The 27,305-nt window shown below is 38.1% G+C and overlaps 1 protein-coding gene and 3 long non-coding RNA genes across 4 annotated transcripts; 3 read left to right on the top strand and 1 right to left on the bottom strand.

Annotated features, from left to right (window-relative positions):
- The first annotated feature begins 238 nt into the window (after window positions 1-238).
- On the top strand, window positions 239-19,043 carry LOC124867270. Its single transcript, XR_007038004.1, has 2 exons — window positions 239-341; window positions 16,367-19,043. It is a non-coding gene; the product is annotated as an uncharacterized LOC124867270 (long non-coding RNA).
- LOC124867271 lies at window positions 4,939-7,329 on the top strand. The gene is made up of 2 exons (XR_007038005.1): window positions 4,939-5,957; window positions 6,063-7,329. It is a non-coding gene; the product is annotated as an uncharacterized LOC124867271 (long non-coding RNA).
- Window positions 18,798-23,783, bottom strand: LOC124867269 (insulin gene enhancer protein ISL-3). Its single transcript, XM_047363638.1, has 6 exons — window positions 23,618-23,783; window positions 23,030-23,219; window positions 22,501-22,763; window positions 21,396-21,682; window positions 20,219-20,386; window positions 18,798-19,596 (listed from the first exon to the last, which is right to left on the bottom strand). Exons 1-6 carry the CDS (start codon window positions 23,673-23,675, stop codon window positions 19,480-19,482), a joined length of 1,083 nt encoding a protein of 360 aa, XP_047219594.1. The 5' UTR covers window positions 23,676-23,783; the 3' UTR covers window positions 18,798-19,479.
- On the top strand, window positions 23,150-25,626 carry LOC124867272. The gene is made up of 2 exons (XR_007038006.1): window positions 23,150-23,254; window positions 23,565-25,626. It is a non-coding gene; the product is annotated as an uncharacterized LOC124867272 (long non-coding RNA).
- The last annotated feature ends 1,679 nt before the right edge of the window (window positions 25,627-27,305 follow it).

Raw genomic sequence — 27,305 nt, 5'->3', positions numbered from 1 at the left:
AGGTGTCATATTGCTGGGTTTGTGGTAGGACCAAAGTCAGAGAAGAGGCCAGGAGCACAATGAATGAAGGTAAGTTGAATATAATATTTCCACACTCACAGAGGCAGGCAGGGAAACCAGGGGTATCCAGAAATAGAGCCAGACCAGAACTGAGAGTAACCAGGCACAGCCAGGTGCAACACAGGGTATCAACGACAAGGATAAGACACACACACACACACACACACACACACACACACACACACACACACACAGAGAGAGATCCAGCAGGGAACTAAGCCAACTAAGGAACTTAAATACAAACAAGAAATGCAGTGAGAACCAATGAACGACAAGACCAGGTAATCAAGAAAACACAGAACAGGTGTGAGTGATGTTTTTTTTTTAGACTGATGACTCTCCTCTTACTCTTGAACTATCAAGCTTTTTGTTGTTTTTCTGTTCATCTTCCTTCAAATGTTCCATTTCAGTCAATATTTTTATCTTAAATAGTGAAGGAAAAATTATAAGTGTCTAGTTTTCCTTTGTGGATTTACTGTTGTTTAGGCTGCTTTGACGGTTTTAGTTAATATGTGTTCAGAGACTGGAAAGAGTATCAGCTAATCACAGGCCAAAGACATTTTTGCTCACACTAACATGCAAAGTCAATTTAAAATAATTCATTCACACACCATGCTTTTATACTATGCCATATGTTTGAATATTAGAAATGTATAACTAGGGATTGCCTAATCAAGATTATTTTCATGCTACAGAAGTAGTTGTCTTGAGAATACAAGTTGTCGATTTAACATGCACAAATTTTTTCATATAACATACAATTACCATATCAGGGATGATTTGTGCTATCTATGTTAGTGTACCCAAGTGTGGTAAAGAAAACCTGTGTTTATGTGGCTCCTCAAGTTGTTTTTTTTTAAATAATTAACAGACGTGGGTTAGCTACTTGCATTTAGCCAACTGTTTAAATTGTAAGTAGAACCTGTCTGACCACATGAAGTAGACAGAATCATCTAAAAAAAAAAAAAACAATGCATCATTAACAAAGTCAATGCATCATTGTCATCTGTCTAAAACCATTACAAAGTTACATATAAGGCTTTAGGACTCCAGGGAAATACAGTGAGAGCATTTATCCACAAAAGGAGAAAACATGGAACATCCAACAGGAAATATTTGACACAAAAAATGTCAATAATCTCCAAGACGTTGGTGAAAATATTCTATGGTTTGATGAAACTAAATAGGAACGTTTTGGAAGGTGTGCGTCTTGTTACATCTGTTATGAAATTAATCTAGCATTTTACAAAAATCACATCATAAGAGCAGTGGTATTGCAGTGGTCTTCAATCTTAATTTCTAATGCATTTCTTTTAAAAAACAACCTGTTTTCACAGAAAAAAAAAATGTTGAATTGTTTTTATGCTCTGATTTGCTTCAAGCTTTCGGACGGTTATAGTAGAACATTTTAGCTTTCTGTCTTTCATCTTTTTCCACCAACATTTTAGCAGAACTTGCGCTGTCAGTTGACACATCGAACAACAGTATGACAGATTCTTGTCTGAATCAGGGTCAGCTCTCGCTTGTCTGCTACTGCCATCCTCCCAGCTGCTCTGCTCTAATGAAAGCCAGTCGTTTGATCAGCGGCTTGCCTGTCACTGAATATGTGTGAGAAACCTGCTGCTGTTTCTCTTACTCATTCCACAGCCTCAGCATGGCTGTGGTCTCCACAGTACCGAGCAGTCTTAGATAAGTGGAAAAATTCAATATCACAAATGTCTTTAGCTATTTTCAAATAGAAGAGATATTTAATTGTACCGTCACCTTAGTCTGTCTACACTTTTCTTGACAATTTGTTTTAGACCGGGGGACACTTTTTCCTCGCATTGTTGAGTCCATCTAGACAATCCTTGTGGCCTCAAAGACTCCTAATGGTTTCTGTTTGGTGCCATTGGAAAGTCTTCACCCCGTTTTGTCCATAAGATGAATTGATTTAGTAGAATGAGGTGGAAATACATATTTAAACTCACCTTCTCTTTTCCCTTATTAGTGTTTTAAGGAAAGTAAGCAAATTAAACAGTGCTTGCCAGTTGTCAATTCTTGCAACAGGTTTTCAATTGGATTTAGCCAATTCTCATAAAGTAATGTGCTTTCCATTCCGTTGTAGCTCTATTTGTATGTTCAATGTTGTCCTAATAGAAAGTGAACCCCTGCCTCAGGGGTCATTTGTTGTTCACCCCATCACCATATTTTACAGTGGTGATGTGTTCAAGGTGATCTGTTGTGCTAGTTTTCCTCCACATTATAAAGTTTTACAAGTAGGCCAAAAATGTTACATTTTGTACCGATTTTGCCAGAGCACCTTCTTGTGCTTGTGTTTGCCGTGTCCCCTACATGCCAGCCTGCCATAAATGCCAGAATTGTGGAGGGCACAACAAATGGTTGTCCTGTCAACAGATTTTCCCAGCTGAGCTGTGAATCTCAGCATGTCCTCCAGAGGTACAATCTAATGCCTGGTTCACATGGTAGGATTTTTATGCAGATTTCTGACCCGATCTTTCCCTTCTAGCATGCCCCAATAATCGTGATGGTTCTTAAAATTATCTCATGAGATAATCCTGCTGTGTGTGGTGTGTTAAGAGTGATCTACTCTGCTCGGAAGGATGTCTGGACCACTCCGACCTCAAATAGGGGATATTCAACATGTTGGATTGTCTTGCCCCAATATCCTACCATGTGTTCCCCAAGGACAAACGAGCATGCAGTTTGTGGCATGTGACATGTAACCAATCAGAAAGTGAGGTGACAGAAACACGGAGGGGAATTACTCTGAACACACGTTTGATCTCGAGAAGGTTTGCGAGATTTCCTGTCTGACTTCTGAATGTTCTTGAGTGAAATCTGTTTGTGTTTGGTGTGTTGTGCTTGCTGTGTGGCCGGACACCACGCACTGTAGGACTAAACATGTTACATCTATGATTTTATTTATCATCCTGTGTGGGGTCTCACAGGTTTTGAAAATCGGCCGACAATTTGAAAATCTTGTTGTGTGAAACGAGCATTAGCTGCTTCTCTGATAAATGCTCTCCTTTTCTGGCCTTTTAGTTTAGTTGGACAGTCATGTCTTGGTAGGTTTGTTGTTTGTCCTTGGCATACTCTTCCCATTTTCAGATGATGGATTGAACAATGCTCTGTTCAACTCATGAGAAGTTCAAAGCTTAGGATATTATCCATTTGACCATTCTTATGAGGTCTTCATAGAAGAGATGTAGTTTAAAACACACACATGGACTCTATTTAATAATTAGGCTACTTCTGAAGGACATTTTTTGCATTAGATTTTAAAAGGCGGTGAATATATACGCACAAAACACTTTCCAAATTCTTATTTGTAACATGTAATTTCTTTCCACTTCATAATTATGCGTCACTTTGTGTTGGTCTGGCACGTATAGTCTCACTCAAATTCACCGAAATGTGTAGTTGTCGTGACAAAATGTGAAAAAGTACAAGGGGTATAAATACTGTCATGAGGTACTGTATAACTGACGTATTTCATACACAGCTCTCTAAGTGTGAAAAGGCAACCTCGCTCAAAAGCTGTTTCTTACATTTGTGTAGGTATTGGCATACATATCTCCAAATAGTGCTGAGCACACTGATGACTATGTGATACCTGCCCATAGTGTTTATAGGCAGAAGATGGAAAGTGGTGCAAATTTGCTATGAAAATGTTTGCTAAATCATTATAATTCCTGAAAGTGGTTTAACTCGCAGCACTCTGAGTGATCACACAGATTTGTGTTTGTCTGGTTTACCTGCAATGAACATGGCTGACATTTATTAGGTTGAATGTGGAGGCGAAATTACATAATCAGAGGTAATTGTCGTTCAATCAAATAATCACTTTTCCAACGTGTCGCTCCCTTTCCTTCTCATCTGAGTACAGGGATTTCTTTGTATGATGCAGCTAAACGTAACCTTTACTGCCTTCATCTGGGCTCACACATCATTTAGGGGTTGTATGATTCAGAAACTGCATGGAATCAATCTTTTATAACAAATATGGAAAATATGTAAATATGTAAACTTGTTTCTTACTTGTTTCTTCTTTTCATATACAGTGGCATTTGACACTAAAGTAAATAATCACATATTTCATCAGAAAAATATTTCAAATAAACTACATTTTAAGCATTCTTGCAAAGAAAAAGTCAGTGTATTCCATGCTTATTTGTAGTTTTAAATATGTCAGGTCTGAAGTGTAACTTTCTGTGCTAGTCTGCATTAACTGCACATATTAATAAGTGTTCTGTTTATACCTATAAATTGTCAGGAGGAAAAGCTGTTTCCTCTACAAGAATGAACGAGTGTGACCTTTGGCCTTAGCACATTCATCATGTCATGAGATAAGACAAAGCCAAGACATTGCATTGTTGCATCAGCCAATCTCAGCAGACCTGCTGTTTTTCAAGCATGAACCCCAAGTAATTTGAGAGGTTAAAGTGTATGTCTTTATGATTTGCTTTTGGTCCTGCAGCAGAAGCTACCAAGGTCAATTCATAAGCTGTTAAAATGAGGGAGAAATAAACTACACAAAAGCAAACAAACATGAAGATTATCAGCTGAGAGGTAGTTCATAAATGACTGATTACTGTCAGCTTTTTCTGTCATGTAACTCAAAAATAGTAACAGACTGCAACTCGATAAGTCTAAAAGGCGTTAAAATAGTGGACTGTGCATCAGTGTTGCAGATATGATTTGTCACATGAGTCTGATTACCATCATTTCCTGTAATGCTGACTACAGAAATCATCCCAATAACATTCTGTACGGAAGAATAATTCTTCCACAGAAGACTAAATGTTCTAATTTCTGGATCAAAGCCTTTATGACATGTTTGTAGGCAGCACACACGTCTGCTATCATTTACAACAATCGCCACAGAGTTAGTTCTCTGAGTGAGCAATTTAAAATAGTCACAACTGGCTTGAGTAGTCTTTTAGCATTGGTTAGCTTCCCTTTCCCTGCTGAAGAAAAGCATTTCCATAGCATGATAGTGCCACCACCATGATGCCACCACCATGGGTGTTTTTCATATGGACCAAAATGTTTTAGTGTAATCTGACCAGAGAATAAATTACCCAAAGGTGAACTCCTTTTAGGCAACTCCTGAAAGCAGCTTTTTGCAATGGAATTTAACAAGAGGTATCAGACTAATGGGAGGAGAAAACAAACGCAGAACTCACCTTTCATATTTGTTTTTAGAAGCTTCCTTCTACTTTGCAGTTATGCGTAGATATAAGCACCCACAGTATGTTACTACTACCACCATGCTTTACTGATTTGTTTTTGTAAAACCTCTGATTCACTATGGGATGGATATTGTGTATTTACTAATTAATGCTGACAGAGAGTAAGAAAGTGACATAGACATGTGGCTCTTTCTATATGTCACACACATACCCACATGCAGTCTAATGGGCCTTACCTTATAATGATTACAAAGTAATGGAAAAATTGTATTGAACTGACTGAATACGAGTATGTTTATGCTGTGTGTAAGTAAGGCTGCCATACACATAACATGCAGATAATGTACTGCAAAGAAGACACACAGTGTAAACAGTGACCCCTCCTCTCTATGCACATTTAGCAGGGATGTATTGGAAAAGGAAGAGATAGCAGACAGCCTATCGCTGCCGTGAATGTGTCAGTTTACATGTCCCGACATCCTCACTCCAACTCACTCCCACTTTAATCTACTGTGCTCCTGACCTACTGCTGTTCTGTCACCCTGACATGTTTAACAAATACTGTCTGGTCTGAGCAGGATACACTGCGGCATTACAGAGGTGTTGTTGTCTGTCTGCAAAGAGAGTGATAGATTATGTAGGATTCAGCCATCCTCAGACTCCTTCAAACTTCAAACACCCCTGCGCATTTCTTCCCTCTAAGTAAACTTCATTTGTACACACACAGATTAGCTCAGGACAAATAATGTTATTTTTAAAGACAAAAAGTGATTTATTTTTGATGTCATTCCCTTTATTTTTTCCCAGTGACTTCCTTCCCCCAGCAACAAACCCCAGAAAGACTGTACACAGCACCCTTCAATCATTCAACACAAAAGCAACAAAACACGCCTCTGTAAATATTTCAGTGGCCTCAGTACAGTCCTGCTACTCGCTGTCTTCTGGTCCTTGGAGGGAGCCATTGTGCACCCCACTGTAGACTGTTTTGTGTTGGACTGCTGGACATGGCTGGTCTGTTGTGGAAAGGCAGCAGTGCCTGCATGCATGCAGCAGCAGAGGACAGGATTTGTGCTGATGTTTCTCTGTGTGTAACTGGCTGCCAGGTATGCTCTGCTGCATTGGCACAGAACACACATTTACATCATTTGATTTTGATTACAACTGGCTGAAGAAAATATAGTAAAGATTGTTCAATATAGTATTTGAAGAAATACAAGAAAATATATTTGTCGGTATTTCATGTATTTTATTTTGTCCCTTATTATTAGCTGCAACATGGAATCTCTCAGTAAAATGACTTGGGTATATATTTTACTGAGTTTTTACAGAAGTAACTCCTGTTTACATGCTATGATCCTTGCTGTTGTAAATGAGAATCGTGTTTTAGAATGGTTTTGCCCTTGGTATGGACACATCCCTTTGCGCTGCCCAGTGAAAGTCTTTAAGGAGCCTTTTTCAATAAGAGTAATGTCCCCCCTGTGTATGGTCACCATTCAACAATTTATGGGCAGATTACAGTTTCTAATAAAATTTTTGCAACCTTAATTAAAGAATCTCCCTTCCTCTTACTTTATGATAGTTAGGGTACCCCCTTCCCCTACCACCACTGCTGTCCAATCTAATTATTCTGATGTACATAATTAGCATGAGCTGGCCATTGTTCACCGCATTTGCATATTATATTGGATAATTGAATGAGAGTGGCCGATGATTAAATTAGGGTGAATGACAGATGATCCAGCTCGCAGTGTGGAAAAGTTAACAGAATGAGCAGACTGGGAATACGGCGTGTATCTCCTGAATATTTATACGTCCCACAGAGCCCCCCTCCCAACAATCTGCTAATTTAAAAAATGTGCAGCAGCTAAATTCTGGTGAATCCCAGCCAGAAGATGGTACTTCTTTATCTTCAACTGCATGTTCCTGGTCACTGCACTTTAAAAGGGAATATTCTGAGCCCATAATAGACACTTTTTTGTCAGATGTCCTCTATAAACCAGGCGGCACATTTATACGCTGATAAGACAAATGAGACTAGTGTGGAGAAATTCATTTCCAGGCACTTCCAATATAAACACAGACTCCTGGTGCCTGCCTGCTTGCCTGCCTGCCACATTAAGGACAGGCAGGACTTTCCTGATGAACGAGTTGTCATGTAAAATGTGTTTTGAACCTATTTGAAAACAGAAAAAAAAAAAAAAAAATTCAACCAATCTCTAATCATGGCTATAGGTTTCTTGGCTGAGAACTCATTCTTCTGTTAACCGGTTTATCTTGGCAACAGACCCACTTGCATTTGCATGCTGTTCCCAGATTTTTAGTTTTTTTCCATTCAGTGTTAAGGCAGAATAAATGTTTAGAGGGAATATTTGGAACAGCTTTAGACTTTCACATGTTAATGTAAGCACAGGGCGGCACAAGAAAGCTGGCCTGACCTGGGAGGCCATGCGGTGACACAGTCTGCTGATTCAGTGCCGGCAGCCTCGGCTTTGTTTATGTGTGCACACGGGAAATAATGCACGTCATAAAAAGGGGAACTTTGAAGGGAAACTACTATCCACCAGATGATAAATGCCACCCCAGCCCCTCTGATGTTAAAAAGCTTCACAATAGCACACAAAGCCATCCCTGAAGTGACTTATACACATCATTCTTACAATAACATTGGGCCAAGTTTCCACCCCTGGTGTTTCTCACATATTGACTCATCTGCTGTAAATTTTTCAACCAATTTAACACAACAGGTTCAATATTTACCATAATTTGTAATTAAATATGTCATTATTTTACTGATCATAACAGTTAAACATCAGATTAAGGGTGTAAGTAAATTATATGATGCTATGATGCATTTGTAATTTATAAAAAGAAAGGTGTGGAGCAACCCTCATTGGTTCACGTCAGAGACTGTCAGTTTCCAAACACAATTTGCAATACATCTAACCCGTGTTTGTCTTTGTCTCCCTCATGCCTTGTAAAAACTCCTCTGTTCTCTGTGTTATAGTACACATCAGTACACAAAGTGTCGTCTCATTGTCTGGTCGGAGTCGTTTCAGAGGACAGAGGAATTTACACAGTGTCAGACCTTGTCAGTAGGTGGTATAGGAAACTGTAAAGATAAGCGTCCACAGCAGCCCTAAGTCAGCTTCCTTTTCACGAGAGTCGTCGGCATTTCTCAGATCTCGAAGATACAATTGTGCCCTCCCTCTTATCAGCAACCTGACCATGCCCAGTTCCAGCTTCTAATAGGCCGATTGATATCTCCAATCTCAGAGGAGAGGATGTTCAGGGTGTCGACAGAAGAACCTGGAGTTATAACATTACCTCCTTTTTTATTTTACTGTAAATAAATGGAAACCTTTTTATTTCCAGATTTAATTCTAGGAGGCATCTGAATTTTAATGGTGAAGCTTAAATTTCAATACAAAACAAGATAAATAAAGCCTTGTATTCAGCTAGAATGTGTTATTTAAATTGTTATTTACACATTCATATGAGTAGTTCATTTTTTTTTTTTTAAGATTATATTTAACACAGCGTCAGATTTACTCAGAAACTGGAGGCCCCGCACTGTTTGTTTTGAGACAAACTTGAGTCAATAGGTCAAATTTTATGACAGCTTATTCAATAAAAGAAGTCCAACCTAATGCTGTCTTAAAGTAATTTGTTTTCTGTACACCTACCTTGATGTAATGCTAGACCAAACATCACAGGGTCAGCTTTATGTTGATTTATCTGCACGGCCCCATGGCTGTCTGTTACAAATTTCATGGCAATCTTGTTGACTATTTCGCAAAAGAAGTTGATGCCAGGCATACAGCTGAAGGCTAAAAATATATTAATCCACATAAAAGGAGCAATCCTGAGAGCTTTACTTACTTGACACATGGCTCCATTCTTATATTTCTACTCTAGTACATTCATTAAAACTTTTCCCTTAACTTGCCAAACTCTTTGATGCACACGGAATAATAAATACATTGTTTGATCCCAAACACACTGAGCAAGTTTGCCAAGAATGCCACTTTACCCTCCTTCGCATGCTCAGATGACAATAAATCCATAAACAGTTGGTTTTTTATTTGTTTTGGCAAAGGGAAACAGTCAAATCCTACAAGAAGTGATTTACAGTTCCTTGGAAAAGTATTTATCACCTTTGAACTTTTCCACATTTTGTCACATTACAACCACAAACTTAAAGGCATTTTATTGGGATTTTATGTGATAAAACAACACAAAGCAGTGAATAATTGCGCAGTGGAAAGAAAATACAGTTTTTTTTCTTGCAAATGCAAATCAGAAAAGGGTGTGGCATGCATTTGTGATTAGCCCCATTCAGTCAATACCTTGTAGAACCACCTTTAGGTAAAATTTTACCTGCAAGGGTACTTGAATATTTAGAGAATACTTTTTTTGCCAATTCTACTTTGCAAACTCATCAAGTTGGGTCAGGTTGGAAGGGGAGTCAGCTATTTGATAGATTATTTCCTCAGATCCTGATTTTGATTTAGGATTATGACTTTTACTGGGCCATTCTACAAAATGAATATGCTTTTATCTAAAGCATACAGTCACATTGAAGTTGTGGCTGTACGTTTCCTTCTAGCAGGAACAGGTTTAGGTTGTTTTCCTGCTAGAAGGAGAACCTCTGCCGCAGTCTCATCTCTTTTGCAGCCTGAAACAGGGTTTCTTCCAGGATAGCCATGTGCTTAGTAGTATCCATCTTCTCATCAACTCTGACCAGCTTCCCTGTACCTACTGAAGAAAAGGGACTCCACATCATGATGCTGTCACCACCACATTTCACTGTGGAGATGGATGCAGTGGATTTTTCCTGCACAGATAGCATTTTGTTTGTAACACCAGAGAGTACAATTCTGGTTCTATTTAAACAGAGCATATTCTTTAATACATCTGATCTGTTCCATTCATGGCTTGTGACAAACTTTAAATCAGTCTGCTTTCTTTCAACAATGGCTTTTGTCTTGTTACTGTTCCATAAATTCTGGTGACTTCTAAAGGCAATTAATCGCATTGGATTTTATTTAAAGGTAGAGGAGTATTAGTGATTGAATACATATGCGTGCCACCCTTTTACATATGAGTTATTTTTCATCTACTTTACAATTTTGTGTTACTTTGTCTTGATCTATCACAAAAAAAAAACAATGCGATACATTGAAATTTGTGATTGTAAAGTGCCACAATATGATAAAATTCAAGAAGTCTGAGTACTGTCAAAAGGCATTGTTTCAACTTTTTTTAACCACATTACTTATTACCAACCTCCATTCACCTTAACAATAAAAACCTGTTTGCTTGATTGGATTTTAAACCTGATAACCAGGACAAAACTAAAAGAAAAGTCTATTTGTCTTATTTAAGTGGCTCTTCACTGCCTCTGCTATCCTTGGAATCTCTTTTACCGAAAGTTGTGGGGAGCGTGTTAATGGAGGCTTAGATCAGCAAGGTCTGCCACCTCTCCAGGTCCAGCCCCTTGGCCCTCCCCGGTTATCTCCATTTTGCTTTATGTCTTCTACCCCTGCAAGCACTCTATGAAGGACAATTTGTTTGGATGCTTAATGCCGTGGCACTGGCTGGTGGAGGATTAGATGCTATGGCCTAGTGATTTGTGGCGGCTGGCAGTGAATACGTGTGTGTGTGTGTGTGTGTGCGTGCGTGTGCATGTGGGTGTGCGTGTGCGTGTGCGTGTGTGGGTGTGCATGTGTGGGTGTGGGTGTGGGTGTTGTGTTTGTGCTGTTCTAGGTCCTTGCTCTTACACAGACATCAGTTGTCTTCCTGCCTGCTCACTCTGAACTGTTACATTTATGACAAAAGCACTTTTGTTGCCAGAGGACGATGTATGCTCCCTTTTTCTCACACTATAACATTCTTTTTCCCAATGAAAGATTACTATTATTTGAATTTTGTTGTTTCAAAATTTATGAAGCCTCGCTGTGTCCTCTTTATGGGTCTTGGCAGCCAAGAGACTCATTGACTTATCCTGTGAAGCTTCGCAGACTGGAACCTCCAGCCAAATGCTACTGTGAGCTTCCCCAGATCATATTTACTTTCTGACACACACACACACACACACACACACACACACTTGCAAATTAAAGAGAAAAAAGACATGTTAATTTGAATAACTCAAGAAAATTTCAAATTTTTTTCTTATTATTATTCTTTACATTTGCAGTAGGTTCATATATCTTTCTTCATCTTAAATCTAAACACTGTTTATGTCAGCATATTCTTTTCTTTTGAGATTTTTTTGTCGCTTCATGCCTTGATACGAGCCAACTCTTTTACCAAATCCTGTGTTTATTCAGTTCAGTATCAGTGTCCTTTTTAAAAGATCCTTGTTCTTGAGAAGATAAAACTTGGTGTGCTTTAATCCCTAAGAAAGCAAAACGTTCAACAGTTACATGTCAGCTGTTGTCCAAAACATCTCACGACAGCCATGCACGTCATCTGCCCGAGGCCCCTTTGAACGCTGCTGTAGAACCCGGTCCTGAAGGACTTCACCCTCAGATGATAAAAAAGTGAATTATTGGTTTGTTTATCATGCTCTTAAAACCTAAAGTGCATTATTAAACAGAAAGCACATTAAAGGGGAGTATTGTTAAAAGTGTTTTAAAAATCTTGTAAATCCTTGTAATTTATGTTGCTGTGGTCATAGAGGCATGGCCTGGCCTTCTGGTTTTAATTTGGTTCAGGCCCAGAGGTCTGTACCTGTGATGCTGCCTTGTTTCCCAGAGCCAATCTATCTGATGCATCTCCCTCCGAGAGGGCAGCAGTAGCCTGATGTTTAAACAAAAAGCAGATTAGTTACTTGCTGGCTGGAAACCAATTTAGGGTTATTTGGATCAAAAAGGCAGATCATTTACAGTAACCCACTGAGCTGTAAGCACAGAAAAATGCGACTTTAAATGCAGTGTTTTCTTAGTATTATTATTGATTTATTATTTGGTTTCACTGTAGTGCAAAGCAAAAAGATAATAAGATTAATTTTGTTTGTTGCAATCTTAATGGCAAATGATTCAGCAGGATACAATTCATGCTATAGAAATTTTAATTCATTATTATACATTTTGCAATTTTCAAAAGCTGTAGGGGATTTACACATGACTTTGTCAGTGGTCATCATTTAGCAGCATTGTCCAAAATAAATAAATAAATAAGATTTATTTATTTATGAAGAAAATAAACAGTAGGAGTATGGCCTAAATTTTAAACTGTCATTAAATTCTCACCAATTTCAAAGTGGCAAACTGAGCTGTGTCTTTATGTTTACCAAAATCTACATGAAATCAACAAAAACCCTTAGAAACGTTTAGCAACTTAAACTGGTAAAAGTTCAATAAACAAATACATTTGTAAAAAATGTGACAAGTTCATTCTGAGAACCTTACCCTAAAATATGTTTTAGATTTGCTTGAAATCTGTGAGCTAAATATTTACATGGTTGTCATTTTAACTGGGTGAATTATACGTGACAGCTTGGCCAGAGAGAAAACTTATCTAAATCTAAAAAGTTGCTCCATGGACATTCTGGGAATTTGTCCCTCCAACTCCTCCCTTCCACAGAGATCAGTAAAAAGGAAGTTTTAAATTAAAGAGAGAAGTCATAGCATTGGAAATTTAGGAGTCATCGCACTGTAGCTTGTGAGCAGATCCTGTCTGAGACAGGAACCGAGCTCCAGCCTCAAGGGACTCCCCAGCAGAGGCAACAATGGGTGGGAGCCCTTTCTTGTGCACTTGCCCTCCTTAATCAAACTAGCTAGAGGAGTGATTGGATTTTAATACGGCTGGGCCCACCGTAATGGTGTGATGGACGGGGGAACTGGTGAATTGGAGCAAGATGTCAGCCCTCGGAGGCCTCCATTAATGATATTGCTTCATTTCTTAAAGTGGCAGGATCGCCTTGGGACAAGGGGATCACCACAGAGCCTTAACCACTGCTTTTTTTTATCTGCAGTCCTTTTTGTGATTTTATCCTTTCTTTCTGACTTTCTGTGTCTCTCAGAATCCTAAACGTTTTTGGCTATTTTTTGAATTGGTTACAGAATGTCAACTGTTTTCCAGCCCAAACGTTACATGTGAGAATATCCAATCCATGTTAGGATTATTTTCAGTGTATTAATCTGTTTATTTTTTTTCTTTTCTTGGCTCCTCCAGGATGAAACTGAACTTATTTCCCCCACACCTTGTGAAAAGATTCCCGTGTTTCCATTTGACAGAAGCAATATTTCATGGAATTTACAGTTCAGTTTTGACTCTGTTTGCTATAATTAGGGGTTTAGCTCTGTTTCATCCTTCCTCATGAGTCACGGGGTTAACTGAACTTCAGTACTAAATCTGAAACACAGACTTCCTAAAAACATTCTTGAACTCCTGAACTGACACTGAAATGACCCTGATAAACGCCAGAGAGTCTCCCTGAAACCTTTTGATGCCTCTCCTCATCTAGAGTGACTCACATTCATTACCTCATTGTTTGCGTCCGTTGACACATGTTTGTCTTCCTTGTTGGGCTAATAACAGCATGGTGTACAGGTGAAGTCTCTTTGTGTTTTATAGCGAGGCTCTGACCGTCCCCTCTCCTCCTAATGGGCGTTGGTGGGTTGTTTTTGCAACAGATTTATGTGTGGGTGGGAGCTGTGATTTATGCAGCTCTGACACTGTCTCAGCCGCAGGACCACGGATGCAGATTGTTGCTCTCTGTGTGTGTTCCAGGTGAGTCTGAGGTCTACTTACCAAACCTGCGCACGCACGCACGCACGCACGCACGCACGCACGCACGCACGCACGCACGCACGCACGCACGCACGCACGCACACAGAAAACAAGAATTTCTGTGTTTGCTGTCCTTTACTACCAGCAAGCTGCTGCTTATGGAGATTTCTCCTTACAGGTTCACCTAAGGATATGAGGATGTGATTTGCCTGGTTGATTTCAAAAGAGCACAAACCCCTATTAAAAGCTAGGTTTCAACCTTTAATGTGATATTTATCCTGCATAATGTAACTCAAAAACAATCTCTTAAAAATATATAACTAAATAAAAACAGTGCGATAACCTGATATCACATGTGTGAACACCTTAACTAATGGTTTGTTGAAACACTTGTGCAGCTTTGTTAAATCCAAACCTAACTAAATATAAAAGTTCAGCTGTCTAAAAAGGATTTTCCTGACATTTGCTCATTTGTATCCTTCACTTATAGCCATAGTTAGCAGAGAGCTTACATAGGCTTAAAATAATCACATTTTATAGTGGTATCAGTAAGAAGGGAACAGAAAATGTCCCAAGCTTCATATTTATACTATGTTCCAGTGAAGACAGGCATCAGTATTTGGAGATAGGAAGATTTCAAAAAGTAGCCAAAATTTGCACCTCCTTCAGTCTTGCTGTCAAACTTGTTGGCAAATTTATGCCAATCACCGACAGGCTGTTTTCAACATATAACATAAATTAACCATATTCTTCACACATCTGGACTAAGGCAAATATGTGCAAGACAGAAGCCTTTTCTTACAAAGAAAAAAAATCCATATTTGGCAAAAAAATCTCCAAATACCGTGTGTAAGATTGTGTTATGACCTGAAGGAACAAAACCTGAAGGTATGCTTGGCACAGAAACAATGCTGAACATCACCAAAACAACACCACATCCACAGTGAAACATGGTGATGGCAGTGTCATGCTGTGGGGTTACTCTTCTTCGGGTGGATCTTGGAATTTTACCAAGGTGTATGACATTATGAACTGTTTGAAAAAGCGGCCAGTTTGACCTCAACCATTCCTGTGTCCATTAGAAAGCAGACAATAAACAGGGATTTAGTTTTTCCAATATCACATTCAGCGCAAGAATACGTCCAAATCAACAAAAGAATGGCTTCACTTAAAGATAATTAATAGAATTTTCTTAACTAGAGTGTAAGAACTAGATCTGACAGAAAATCTATGGGGTCACCTGAAGAGGGCTGTAGACATGAGATGTCCTCACAATCTTTTGCAAGGTAGGGTGTGCAAATATTTCAAGTAAATATGTGGTGAACTAACAGACTCTGGCCAAAGACTGAAGGCTGAAATTAAAATTAAATTAATTTCAGCAAACTAATAGTTTAAATGTGTACACTTTTTCAACTGGTATTTCTGCAGTTTTTTTTTTGTTTTGTTTTGTTTTCATTTTTTACTCCTTTCCTGTAACAGGTTTGCTTGTATTTTATGTTAAATTGTGCTGAATTTATTTCACATTAAAGGCGGAAAAATGTGTCCACTGGTCTAATTTTTTTTAACAATTTCTAAATCTTGGCTTTTTTTTACAAGGTTGCACACTTTTTAGTTCCACTTTATGATTATTTTGTTTTCAGGTCTTTAATGCAAAACACACACACACACACACACACACACACACACACACACACACACACACACACACACATAAAATGGATTTTATTTCACATTACACTTGCTGAGATGCTTTGTGCCCTGCTGGCTTTAGTGCTTTTAAAAGTTTAAAGGATAATATCTGGATATTTACTCATCATGTCAGCTTCCCATAAAAGCAGCATTCATTCCTAAGGATCAATAGTGAACAAGTGGCAAGGCAGCACACACAAACACACTCATGTACGCAAACACACACACACAAATGTTGACAGTGCTGTTTTATTATCAGTGCAGCCTAGAGATGAGGAAATTCTTGTCACCAGATGTTTAATTGGCTGTTATTAGTCTAAGATAAATTTCCTCCTTAAAACCCCCTATAATGGCCAACAAAATTGAAAAACACCAAACAAAGCACTAATGCTAACACTGGAGATGTTGGACAAATAGATCTTTGAACACAGAATTTAGATTAAAGAAATAAATAACTTAGAAATATCTTATTTTTATAATTTTTTTTATAATATTTGTATTATTTTAATAAGGAACCAGCAAGCAGAAACGTGAAAAAAAGTCCAAACACAGCTAGCTTTTTTCAGAGCGACTTATTTATATTTTAGTTTCACCCAGGATTCTGGGAGTGTCAGTTCCCTCATTGTTTTGTCACTTTCTTTTCACACAAACCCATTTTGCTTGTTTCTCACCCTCTATTGCAGAAAAGAAAAATCTCGCAGCTAAGTTTCTGCATTAAGTCAAGCTGTCAGAACTTTTCCCCTGAGAGGTTTGGACCGCGGCTTTGTCCCAGGTCAGAGCTGAGTGTGGAGACTATCACAGGGTGGGTTATTTTTTTAATTGCTGTAATGTGACATTTAAATCGCTTGATTATTATTATTATTATTATTATTGCATCCTCATAGTTGAATACCATTAATTTGGTTAATTTGCTGTGTTACTGAGAAATTTAGTTTTCCAATCAAAATTTAGATTTATCAGCTAAGTTTCAAATGTTTTCTTTTTTTTTTTTTTTTTTTTAGACATCTGCTTCAGTTTCTCTATAAATCTGAATTCACGGGAACATTCACTATTTTTCTTTCAGATAATTGCATTCAGATATTCCGTCTTCCTTCAAAATATTTCTTCAAAATATTTCTGATCACAAAATGTATAATAATAATAATAAAACAATTTGGTAATAAAACACGATCTGATATTTTAAGGGTGTCCGTCAGTCTGTGCCTGGCAGTAGGTTGTAGGTTGATCTAATTCATCCGTCCACACCTCCGCCAATTAGAACACAATTAGAAATTGCATCACACCTTTAAATGTACTTGTGCTCTTAATCATTAATGAGACTCACGGTGTCAGTCCTTCCTACGCCAACATTGCACCTGCAGACGCCATTCCAAGTTAATCAGGGAGGAAGGGAGAGCGGTCGAATGTTGTGTTTCGGGTCAGATTAATTAATATTTACTATTTCCATCTGTGCGGTGGCGCCAATTATTTCCCTTTAAATGAAAGATCAGTGAAAGATTCTTAAACGGAAGAGCGATCCAGAAAAAGAGGGCGTGGGCATTTTGCCTTGCGCCTTTGAGTTTGTTTTGGATCTTATTTATCGCACTGAGGGGAAACGCCCATTTAAAGGCTTAATGGAGGATCATACCTCCGACATTGGTGTCAGAGGACCTGAACCTTGATCTGAGCGAGACGGCGAGAAAAGAATAAGGCGGATAACGACAAAATAAAATAAAAGAAATGTTCATTTAAGCTTTATTTTAATAATTGCGTGTTTTTTGGTTTGTTTATTATTGTTAAACAGATATTATTTTTGGTCCATATAATCTACAGTATTTCTTTCCGTCATACTTTATTGTAGTATTCTTATTGTATTCGATTTCTGCATGTGGAGAAATTCTTTAAAATGTTCTTTAAAAATAATGCAACTTTTAAAATCATAAAAGGGCCATACTGATAAACGTGTTCCAGTCAGCAATTAGAAGACAATTTGTGCACAGAATGCACTCTGAAATGGAGCTGCCCTGGCATAATGATTTTTCTCTAGAGGACAGTTACTGTAGGCCTTGCATTCTTCGCGCAAAGCCTATTGTTATTCTCCAGCTTATCTCCCTTATCTTAATCTGTGCGCACTGTTTGCCTGTTGTATTTGAAATAGCTCGATTACAAATCTATAATCTTCCTTTTGTCATTCAAGATTGCAATTTAGACTCTGTAAACAACAACAGTGGAGGGAAAAAGGCTTTTCTGAAATAAAACATTTTGTGCCTTAACTGAGTTTTTTTTCCCTCTTTGAGAGTGGGTGACGGGAAAGCTCGCGCAACGAAACTGAATAAAATTTAGCTTGTTTCTGTTTTTTCATCGTTTTTTGAACTAGAATCATAGCCTCGCATTTTTAGTAATTTCAAGAATATTAAGAAACAACGCTTCGGCCATAATCGCAGAGAATGATTTAATCCAGAGATTACATAATTACTTGGTGGCTTTCTGCTGAAGAAGGTCAGTCTATTTAGCCAACGACCTCACCCCGCCTGACTCGTGCGTAAAAACGCAATTCGCGGAAGGAAAATAAACGCAAAGGACAAGTGACCCTCTCTGCGCCCCTCATTTACGAGGGGGCTCTTCTGATCGGGTGTCTGTGTGTTCAAAGTGCTGGTGATGTGGAGGGGGTGTTTGGTTTTGTTGTGGCTTCAGTCAGAATATCCCTTGCAGGTGATGCCAGGAGCAGATAAGAGGTCGCCGATTCCTGCACGCTGTCTAGACCGGCTTGTGACTCAACCAGAAGAACCAGACTAAGCGAAGCGGATTTACTGCAGTTTTTTTTTTTTTTTTTTTGCCCCCGAGATAGTAAATGACCACTGTCCGATTCCTGCCACACACCAGAGGAGATGGAGCGGGGAGATAACAAGAAGGACAGCGCCTTCAGGCAGCGGCCCAGTTTTTAAAGGTGGAACGGGACAGACCACATGTTCAGCGCGAAAGAAATTCCTCCTTCAAGCTCTAGACGGTTTATATTTTTAAAACTTAGAGTGATTTTTTTCTGATCAAATAAAAAATCAGATATTTTATTCAATAACAGCAGAAAAAGATGGAAGTTTGTCAGGAAGCTGCGCCTACACAAAGATCATGAAGACATTTCATGTATTCATCTTTTTTATTCTTTTTATCAGTTAATACTCCCTTTAACGACTCGCTTTCCTAACAATAAATAATATAACAATAATTTACTTTTTTGTTCTTGGAGCTCAAACAACCGGCCCTTCCGAATAAAGTATTTTACACCACTAATACTTTTGCAGAATATCATGCTCTGACCTTAAGACAAAGAGTCAAGTGGGATCGACAGGTAAGGTATCAAAACTTTTCATGTTGAAGAAACAAGACACAATATGATCACACTGAAAATGCAGAGTCTTTCTGCTGTAACATGGAAATGATCCCGTAGCTTGTGATTTTTTTTTCTCGCTGAGGGAAGGCTTGTTGTATATATCCATCAGGAGGTCTTCTGTACATCTTTGTTCTCCTGATGAAGAGTCATGCATCAATTGTTCTTAGTTTCTTTTTGTCAACCAGATCTCATAAAAACAAACAAAAGTCAATCGGTGTTCTCTTTGTTCCACCTCCTCCACGGTATAGAAAACAAGGAAAAAATTCTCCTCTCGATAATTCTGGGCGATGTGATGAGCTGGTCACATGCAGGGGCGGAAGTGGGTGTGGTGGTGGAGAGGGTGGAGCGGGACCAGGATCATGCTGCAAATTGTCCTTGCAGGAGGAGGAGGTGGTAACGGTGGTGGTGGTCACAGACCCCCATCGGGTCTCACGTCTCCACCGGGCTGGGTACCATACTGTTCGGGGTGTCCGGTAGCTGAGAGGACAAAGATGTCACGTCGCTGCCCGAGGAGTTTCCGAGAGAACCCGATTCAGAGAAAGACACCTGAAGAGGTGGAAACAAAGTTTGAGATTTAAGGGCTTTTATGTCTTAAGCTGTGTTGGGTTAGTTAGAACGTTGAGATTTCAGGAACAATATACAATAGTAATTATTATTATTATTATTATTATTATTATTATTATTTCTGCATGTATGTAGCTATGTAGACTACATGTTAATGAATGGACATGTTTTCACCCAGCATGATGCTACCGCTACCATGTTTCACCTTGGGGATGGTGTGTTCAGGGTGATGTGAATTAAAAGTCTAACTTTTATGTGAAATCCTAATAAAACACATTATTAAAAGTTGGGGTTGTAACGTGACAAAATGTGAAAAAGTTCATGGAGTATAAATAGTGGAAAGAAAGACAGACAGACAGGTAGATAGATAGATAGATAGATAGATAGATAGATAGATAGATAGATAGATAGATAGATAGATAGATAGATAGATAGATAGATAGATAGATAGATAGATAGATAGATAGATAGATAGATAGATAGATAGATAGATAGATAGATAGATAGATAGATAGATAGATAGATAGATAGATAGATAGATAGATAGATAGATAGATAGATAGATAGTAATAGATAAGGTTCTGTCTGTCATGAACACACACACCAGTTGTTGAAACGCCGGCTGGTCCAGGTCGCTCTGCAGGGCGAATTCACTCAGGGCTTTCCACGGAGGCTGGTAGGTCTGAACCTCCACTGGGTTCCCCTGCACAGTGCTCTCATGCCGGATAGGACTTCCAGCCACCAGGGGCGTTCCTGTAAGGCCTTGCAAGTTCTGCGGGGAAAAACTTAAATTGAATTTCATAGTTTTGCTAAATTCTACCACAACAGCCAACTTAAGGCATAAGCACAAGCACTCAAGGCATATGCTGCTGTTCTGGAGGAATCCCAAAAGAACTTGAAATCTACAGTTTGTGTCCGAGCTCACAGTAACCATCTATTTTACACTGCAGCTTGCAAAGTTTACATTAAACTTGGCCAGGTACTAGCCGCTTCACCTAACAGATTTGCCAGATCAAATGAGTAAACCAGAGAATTAACTGTGTTTATTCACATGTTTACTGAGCACTTTGGCAAAACCACAAAAAAGTGCATTACGTCTAGATTAACTCCAACTGACCTTTGGATGGGTTTTACTTGTAAAGATAATAATTATTTAATACATAATACTTTTGATTAAAAAAATTAAATAGGTTTATAAGTAACATGTACAAAACTTGAATTATATGCATGACTACCTAATTTGTAAACATTAAACTGAGCAACTTGATTTTTTAAGCAAACTATTCTGTCATACAGTTAATTTAGGAAACCTGGTATGGGCTCACTTGTTAACTAGACAACACGTTGTATTACATTCAGAATGGGTAAACAGTCAAACATGGCCAATGCAAATGAGTTGTGTAGCTTGTTGGTGGCACTATGAACTGTAAGCGGGTCCCCTCATTCTGTTCATAGCCCCGCAAAACCATGGGCCGGCTCTGTCTACAAAAAATAAAAAAAACAGCATGCACGTTTTCAGCTTTACGTCTCATTTGTCATCACTGATGTATGACTAAATGTTATTGTTTCAGCCCCTTTACAACAAATGGTGATTTACTGTTCACCAAACCAAAGCAGTAAAGCTGTATGACGCCACCACCAAATAAAACGAGGAGCACAATATCACACACATATTTTCAACACAACAAAAAAATATATAATAAGAATTTCAGTGTGAGCAAAAAGCAAAAACAAAGTGCTTTAAAGAGGAATCGAGCGGTCAAACTTACGAAGATGCTTACAGTCTTATCACTGTGCTGCTGCTGCTGGAGCTGCTTCATCAGGATGGACTTCTTCTTGTCTTTGCAGCGCTTGTTCTGGAACCAGACCCGGATCACCCGGGGGCTCAGGCCGGTCATCTCCACCAGCTGCTCCTTCATCAGCGCGTCCGGCCGCGGGTTGGCGTTGTAGCAGGTCCGCAGCGTGTGCAGCTGCTTCTCGTTCAGCACCGTCCTGACCCGCGTCGTCTTCTCCGACTGCTTGTGGACGTGGTTCCGATGCGGGGCCTGCCGCACCGTCACGGGGTCTGCTGAGGACAGCTCAGATTAATCCAACACAGTTTTTACCCTGAATGAGGTTGTCCCATAGAGGTTTAGCCCGTATTTATAATTGGGACATAGTTTTTTTAATTTAGAAAACAAACTATTAATTTAGAGAGCGTTTAAATAAACACCTTAGTGAGAGTTTGCTTAATATGTATTAAACGAGATGAATTGTTTCAATTTACATTTAAAAACAACAAAGAAAAATCATTTTTTATGCAAAATAGTTTCGTTAAATGACTCCAAACATAGATCGATTCACAGACCAAAATGAACATTTCTTGTTTGGTAAATACAGAATAATCGAGTTTGCGTTTTTGTTTGAGGCCTGTTTCCATGACTAAATACCTGAGCTGTGCAGCAGCAAGTAGGTGACAAATTGTTGCACGTCTTTATTTTGGCAGAGTGATTTTCCTCATTAACATACATAGATACACACACACACACACACACACACACACACACACACACACACACACACACACACACACACACACACACACACACAGGGACGCGACTCAAGTCCCTGATTATTTAGATAATGGCAACAGAGCAGGTTACTGTTAATGAGATCAATTATAAAATTGGCCTAAAGAATTGTTACAGCACACAGATTTATAAACACATACATAAAAACACATTTAGATAGCTCGACTTAATCTAAAAGTTAAACTCGAAAAAAACTTTTTTTAATTTCTTCTTGTATTTTATAAAATTAAAAATAATCTACAGAGAGTAAACACATTATGTTTATTTCCTTTCTGTATAATTATAATAATAATAATAATAAAAATAATAATCGGACCTGCCAGGTGCAGCGGTCTGTTTGAGTGGATGTGTCCGGGGCTGATGGGGCTTCCTGCCGAGCTCCTCTCCATCAGCAGGCTGTGGTCCGCCCGGCACAGCAGCTCCTCTTCCCGCAGGGAGAACTCGTCCCCCGGCAGCAGCTGCCTGCTGCACACCGAGCACCGAAAGCACTCGATGTGGTACACGTTATCCCGGGCTCTCATCACCAAATCGCTGCTGCTGAACCCCAGGCTGCATTTGGCGCATTTTATCCCAAACAACCTGCAAAATTTGCAACTGTTTATATATATATATATATATATATATATGTATGTATTATTTTTTTTAATTAAGACGTTTTTGGACCTTTTTTATTTGAGTTTGAAACTTTAATTAAACTTTGTACTAATATATATTTTTTCTACTTTAGGCTTTTCTTCGAGTTGTTTCTACACTTCTGTTTTTTAGGAGATCCTCCCTATAATGAAATGTAATTTATACATGACGACGTGTGAGTTATCCTGAGGGGAATTTGGGAAAACTCCTACCTTACATAATCTCTTTTGCAGTAGGTTTTTCCGTCCCGGACGAAACAAGTGCAGGTCTCATCCAGGTACTGGCTGCACTCCGCGCACTTCAGACAGGCTGCGTGCCACTCCAAGTCGGGAGAGACTCTCAAAATGTACTGGTCATGGATCTGACTTCCACATCCTACACACATCGCGAATCCTGGCTTCTCTGCAAAGAGGCCACAGCCTTGTCAACACAATGTTGTAAGTGCATTCGAATTAACACCAAGAATGCTGTAGCGTTGTTTTTTCCCCGTTTCATTAGTGACTGATCTTTTCTAATTTTTTCCAAAGAAGACTAACCTCGCTGTTATGTAACAACTGGTGGATTTTCGCAATTTTCATGCTACAAAACACTAATATGTCTTACTTATTAATATTTCCTTAGAAGCCATATAGAATGAAAATAATACAGTAGTGCAACATTAGGACAATTTGTCTATTAATTGATTCGTTGCTGAATATGGACTTTTCCATCCTGTTATTCACCGATCTAATGCTGCTGTTGCTGCAGCGGACACTAAATCTTTCTGCTGGAAAGTGCACGGAGCAGTTCGGCGTACTTACTTTTGGAATGATCCCCCATATCACCCAAGAAAGAAGAGCTGAAAATAATATCCACCATACAGGACGGATCAAGGGGAGTGAGCTCGACGCAAAAAAGATGGGGAAAGATCGCCGGCCCTTCGGCAGCCTCCCAGATAACTTGTGTTTCTCCGGACTGGAGAAGGGGCCGAAGAGGCTACAAGGTCCCCACACGCTACTCTTATGACGTCACGACGTCAAAGCTGCCTTCTCCAATCGCTTTTTTGCACCTATCCAACAACCAGGCGGCTTTGGAGAGGAGCATAAAGAATGATAGTGGCATGAAGGGAAGCCTAAGATTGCAGATGTTGATATGTTATCTTTATTCAAGATACAATTTAGAGGTTTAAACCCAGCCCTGCTAATAATAATGTCTGTTTGGGGAATATTATGACTGTGACACAATTTATATCATAAGATATTTTGTTTTAAACAAAAGTGATTAAATTGCGTTATTCTAAAGTTTTCAATCGGTGGTATTTAAATAAACAAATATTTAATTATTAGCGTTAGATAAGTCAACTATGTTTTAATTGGCTGATCAGCCTCACGCACTAAAACAGTTAAATAATCACAATGTGCATTAATAATTACGTTCCTCAATTTGTCTTGCAAAATGCTATTTAGGATTATATAAAAATAATATTATATAAAAACAAGTCATATTTCATTATGAGTTCCTAGAGTCATGTGTGAGAAAGTACAAAGAGACACTTCAGCTTTTATCTTCTCATTAAAATATGTACTTAAACTATAACAAGTCATACGTTCGGTCTCAGTTTTGGACATAAATCAGAGGACATTGATACTGCTTTTAATCTCAAATCATCCATTCGAGAACAAGGCCATCTACTGGATGAAGTTGGAACTACAACGCTTTGACTGAAGGATGGGTAGGGGCGCTTCATATTAAAGCAGAACAGGGTGAAAGAGACTGGGAGACGGAAGCGTACAGCTTTGTGTTGTTAAATATACTTTTATGTTTGTACATAAAAATAAAATAATACATACATGTACATAAAATAATATCAGGTTATATATATATATATATATTGCTATTACAAACAACCTTTCACGTTTTTACAATGCAGTGATTGTATTTTAATAACTAAATAATATGTTGTACAAATATAAGAACTTTATTAATAGAACATTTAAGAAGTTGAAGTTATAAAATGATAGCTTTTATTGTTACAAAATGTTTATGCTATAACATTATGAAATTTGTCAAGTGGACAATGTAGAAATTCTATCAATTTATTCAACATATTTTGGAGGTTTGTACATGTGAGAATGTAGAAAAGGTTTGTTATAACCTGATAAATTGGTGCATTGTAATTATAGAATGGTAGTATATTGCATAAATATGGAAAAATATATTGTTGGTACAATAAGCTTTTCTCAATATAACATAACAAGTAAATTATCAATACCTGTTTTTCTTGGATAAATAAAAAAAACTAAACTGGTTTAGGAAGGGAAATCAGCATATGAACTATTGTGTGTGTGGTCAACACCTTTCTGTTTAACATTATCTATGTAGAACTCATACAGGGAGATTTTACTTACGGAATTTCAACCTGTTTTAATTCTATGTGTGTCTCTTTTACCTCTTTTACAGTTTGTTTTAAAATATTGTTTTATACATGTCATCATTAACTGAATACATTTCAGTAATCATTACCTCATTTTTTAGAAAACTTTATTACATTCCTTATCCGCATAGGAACAGTTGTGCTTTTTCTTGTTTTGTTAATTTGTTCTCTTTTGATTTACTGAAATTTTTTCTGAAGCAAAGTTTATTATACAGTATTCATACTAGAGCAATCGTTAGATCTATAAGTCTTGTTTTGACAGCTAACCCCTGAGATCCACAAAATGAGTTAATTTTGTGACTGCATGGAAGTTTTCAGTATGTAAGTGATGTGTTTTAGGGAGACTGCTGCACAGACCAGTTTAAATAATAGATACATGGATGTATTGGTTAATAACTTTTTTTTCTTCTTTTGCACAGAAAAGCTTTAAGATTGTTGAATTATGGCACCTTTGAAATATGATCTGACCATAGGAATGAAGTTTAGTGTGGGCTTAAAGGGTATTGAAGCTTAAATTAAATCAATGTGTTTTATAATGACAGACTTTATAGTTTGACTATATTAAATAAAATATACAGATAAGTGTTTTTTTATTTTATTTAATATAGTCATGCACTGGTGCCTGGCAAAATATTTCCTAGGCCTTAAAGTTTTTTACTATATAACTGTGAAGTGCAAGGAAAATGATACATGGTATCAAAAATTATTTGCAAACAGAACATTTTGAAAAGTGTGATGTGTTTGTATTCAACCCCTGTGTTAATATTTTGTAGAACCACCTAGAGCTGCAATACCAGCTGCAAACCTCTTTAAAAATGATTCTATTACCTTCGCATATCTACAGACTGACATTTTTGCACATTCTTCATTCCTAAATAGCTCAAGCTCAGATGGAGAATATCTGCTAATGTTAATATTCAAGTGAGCTCAGATTCCCAATTAGATTTAGGTTTGAACATTAAATAGACCATTTCAATACATGAGTATGCGTTGATCTAAACGATCCCGTTGTAACTCTGGCTGTATGTTTACAGTTGTTGTCTTGTTGGCAAGTGAATCTCTGTCACTCAAGTCAAGTGATTTGCAGCCTGGAGTGGGTAATCTTTCAGGATTGCATTGTATTTAGTTCCATACATTTTCTCATCAACTCTGACCAGCTTTTCTGCTCCTGCTGATAACAAGTATTCCCACAGCATGATGCAGACACACCCAAGTTTTACCATGTGGATGGTGTATTGAGGGTGATGTGCAGTTTGGTTTTCTGCCACACATAGCATATTGCATAAAAGTCACAAAGTTTAATTTTGGTTTTTATCTGACAAGAGCATCTTTACCCTCTCGTTTACTGTGTCCTCTACATACATGGCTTATCACAAACAGAAGTAAAAACATCTGAAGGTTCTCTTTCAACAATGACTTTTTTAATGCCAGTCTTCCATAAAGGACAGATTTGTGGAGTGCATGACTAAGAGCTCTTCTCTCGATAGATTTTCCTACCTGAGCTGTGGATCCCTGCAGCTCTTTCAGAGATACTTTGGATCTCTTGGCTGCTTCTCAGATAAATGCTGTCCATACCCAAACTGTCAGATTAGGTTGATGGTCATTTTTCAGTAGGTTAACTGTTGGGTTTTGTTTTATAACCTAACCCTGCTTCAGACTTCTCAATAGCTTTATCTCGGAACTGTCTGATGTATTCATTGGTCTTCATAAAGGTGTTTGTTCCCCAGTGCTCTCTAACAAACCTCTGAGGCCTTCACAGAACAGCTATAATTATACTGCGAGTAAACACCAACTAGGAAGGCAATTGGTTGCACTAGATTGAATTTAAGGGTATCAGAGTAAAATGGACAGAAAACAAATACACGTCACAGATTTGTGTATTTTTATCTGTCAATTTTTTGAAAACCAGGTATCATTTTTGTTCAACTTCACAAGTACAAGCCATTGTGTGATTGTCTATCACAAAATGTTTTGTATACATTAAGTTGTGATGTTTCATATTTTGAGATGTTTTAATATAGAGTTAAATCTGAAGATCTGAACATATTTTAAATGCATTTGGCCATATTTGAATA

Source organism: Girardinichthys multiradiatus, chromosome 4 (genome assembly GCF_021462225.1).
Source record: "Girardinichthys multiradiatus isolate DD_20200921_A chromosome 4, DD_fGirMul_XY1, whole genome shotgun sequence".
Lineage (NCBI taxonomy): Eukaryota > Metazoa > Chordata > Actinopteri > Cyprinodontiformes > Goodeidae > Girardinichthys > Girardinichthys multiradiatus.
The sequence above is the reverse complement of the archived record's forward strand: the minus strand, read 5'-3'. Positions and strand labels throughout refer to the sequence as shown.

Coding starts and splice junctions, on each gene's coding strand:
- LOC124867269 (XM_047363638.1), bottom strand. CDS start 23,675: ATGGTGGATATTATTTTCAGCTCTTCTTTCTTGGGTGATATGGGGGAT. Junction 22,764..23,029: donor TGCAAAAGAGATTATGTAAG/GTAGGAGTTTTC, acceptor CAAATTTTGCAG/GTTGTTTGGGATAAAATGCG. Junction 20,387..21,395: donor AGCAGCACAGTGATAAGACT/GTAAGCATCTTC, acceptor TTTTCCCCGCAG/AACTTGCAAGGCCTTACAGG.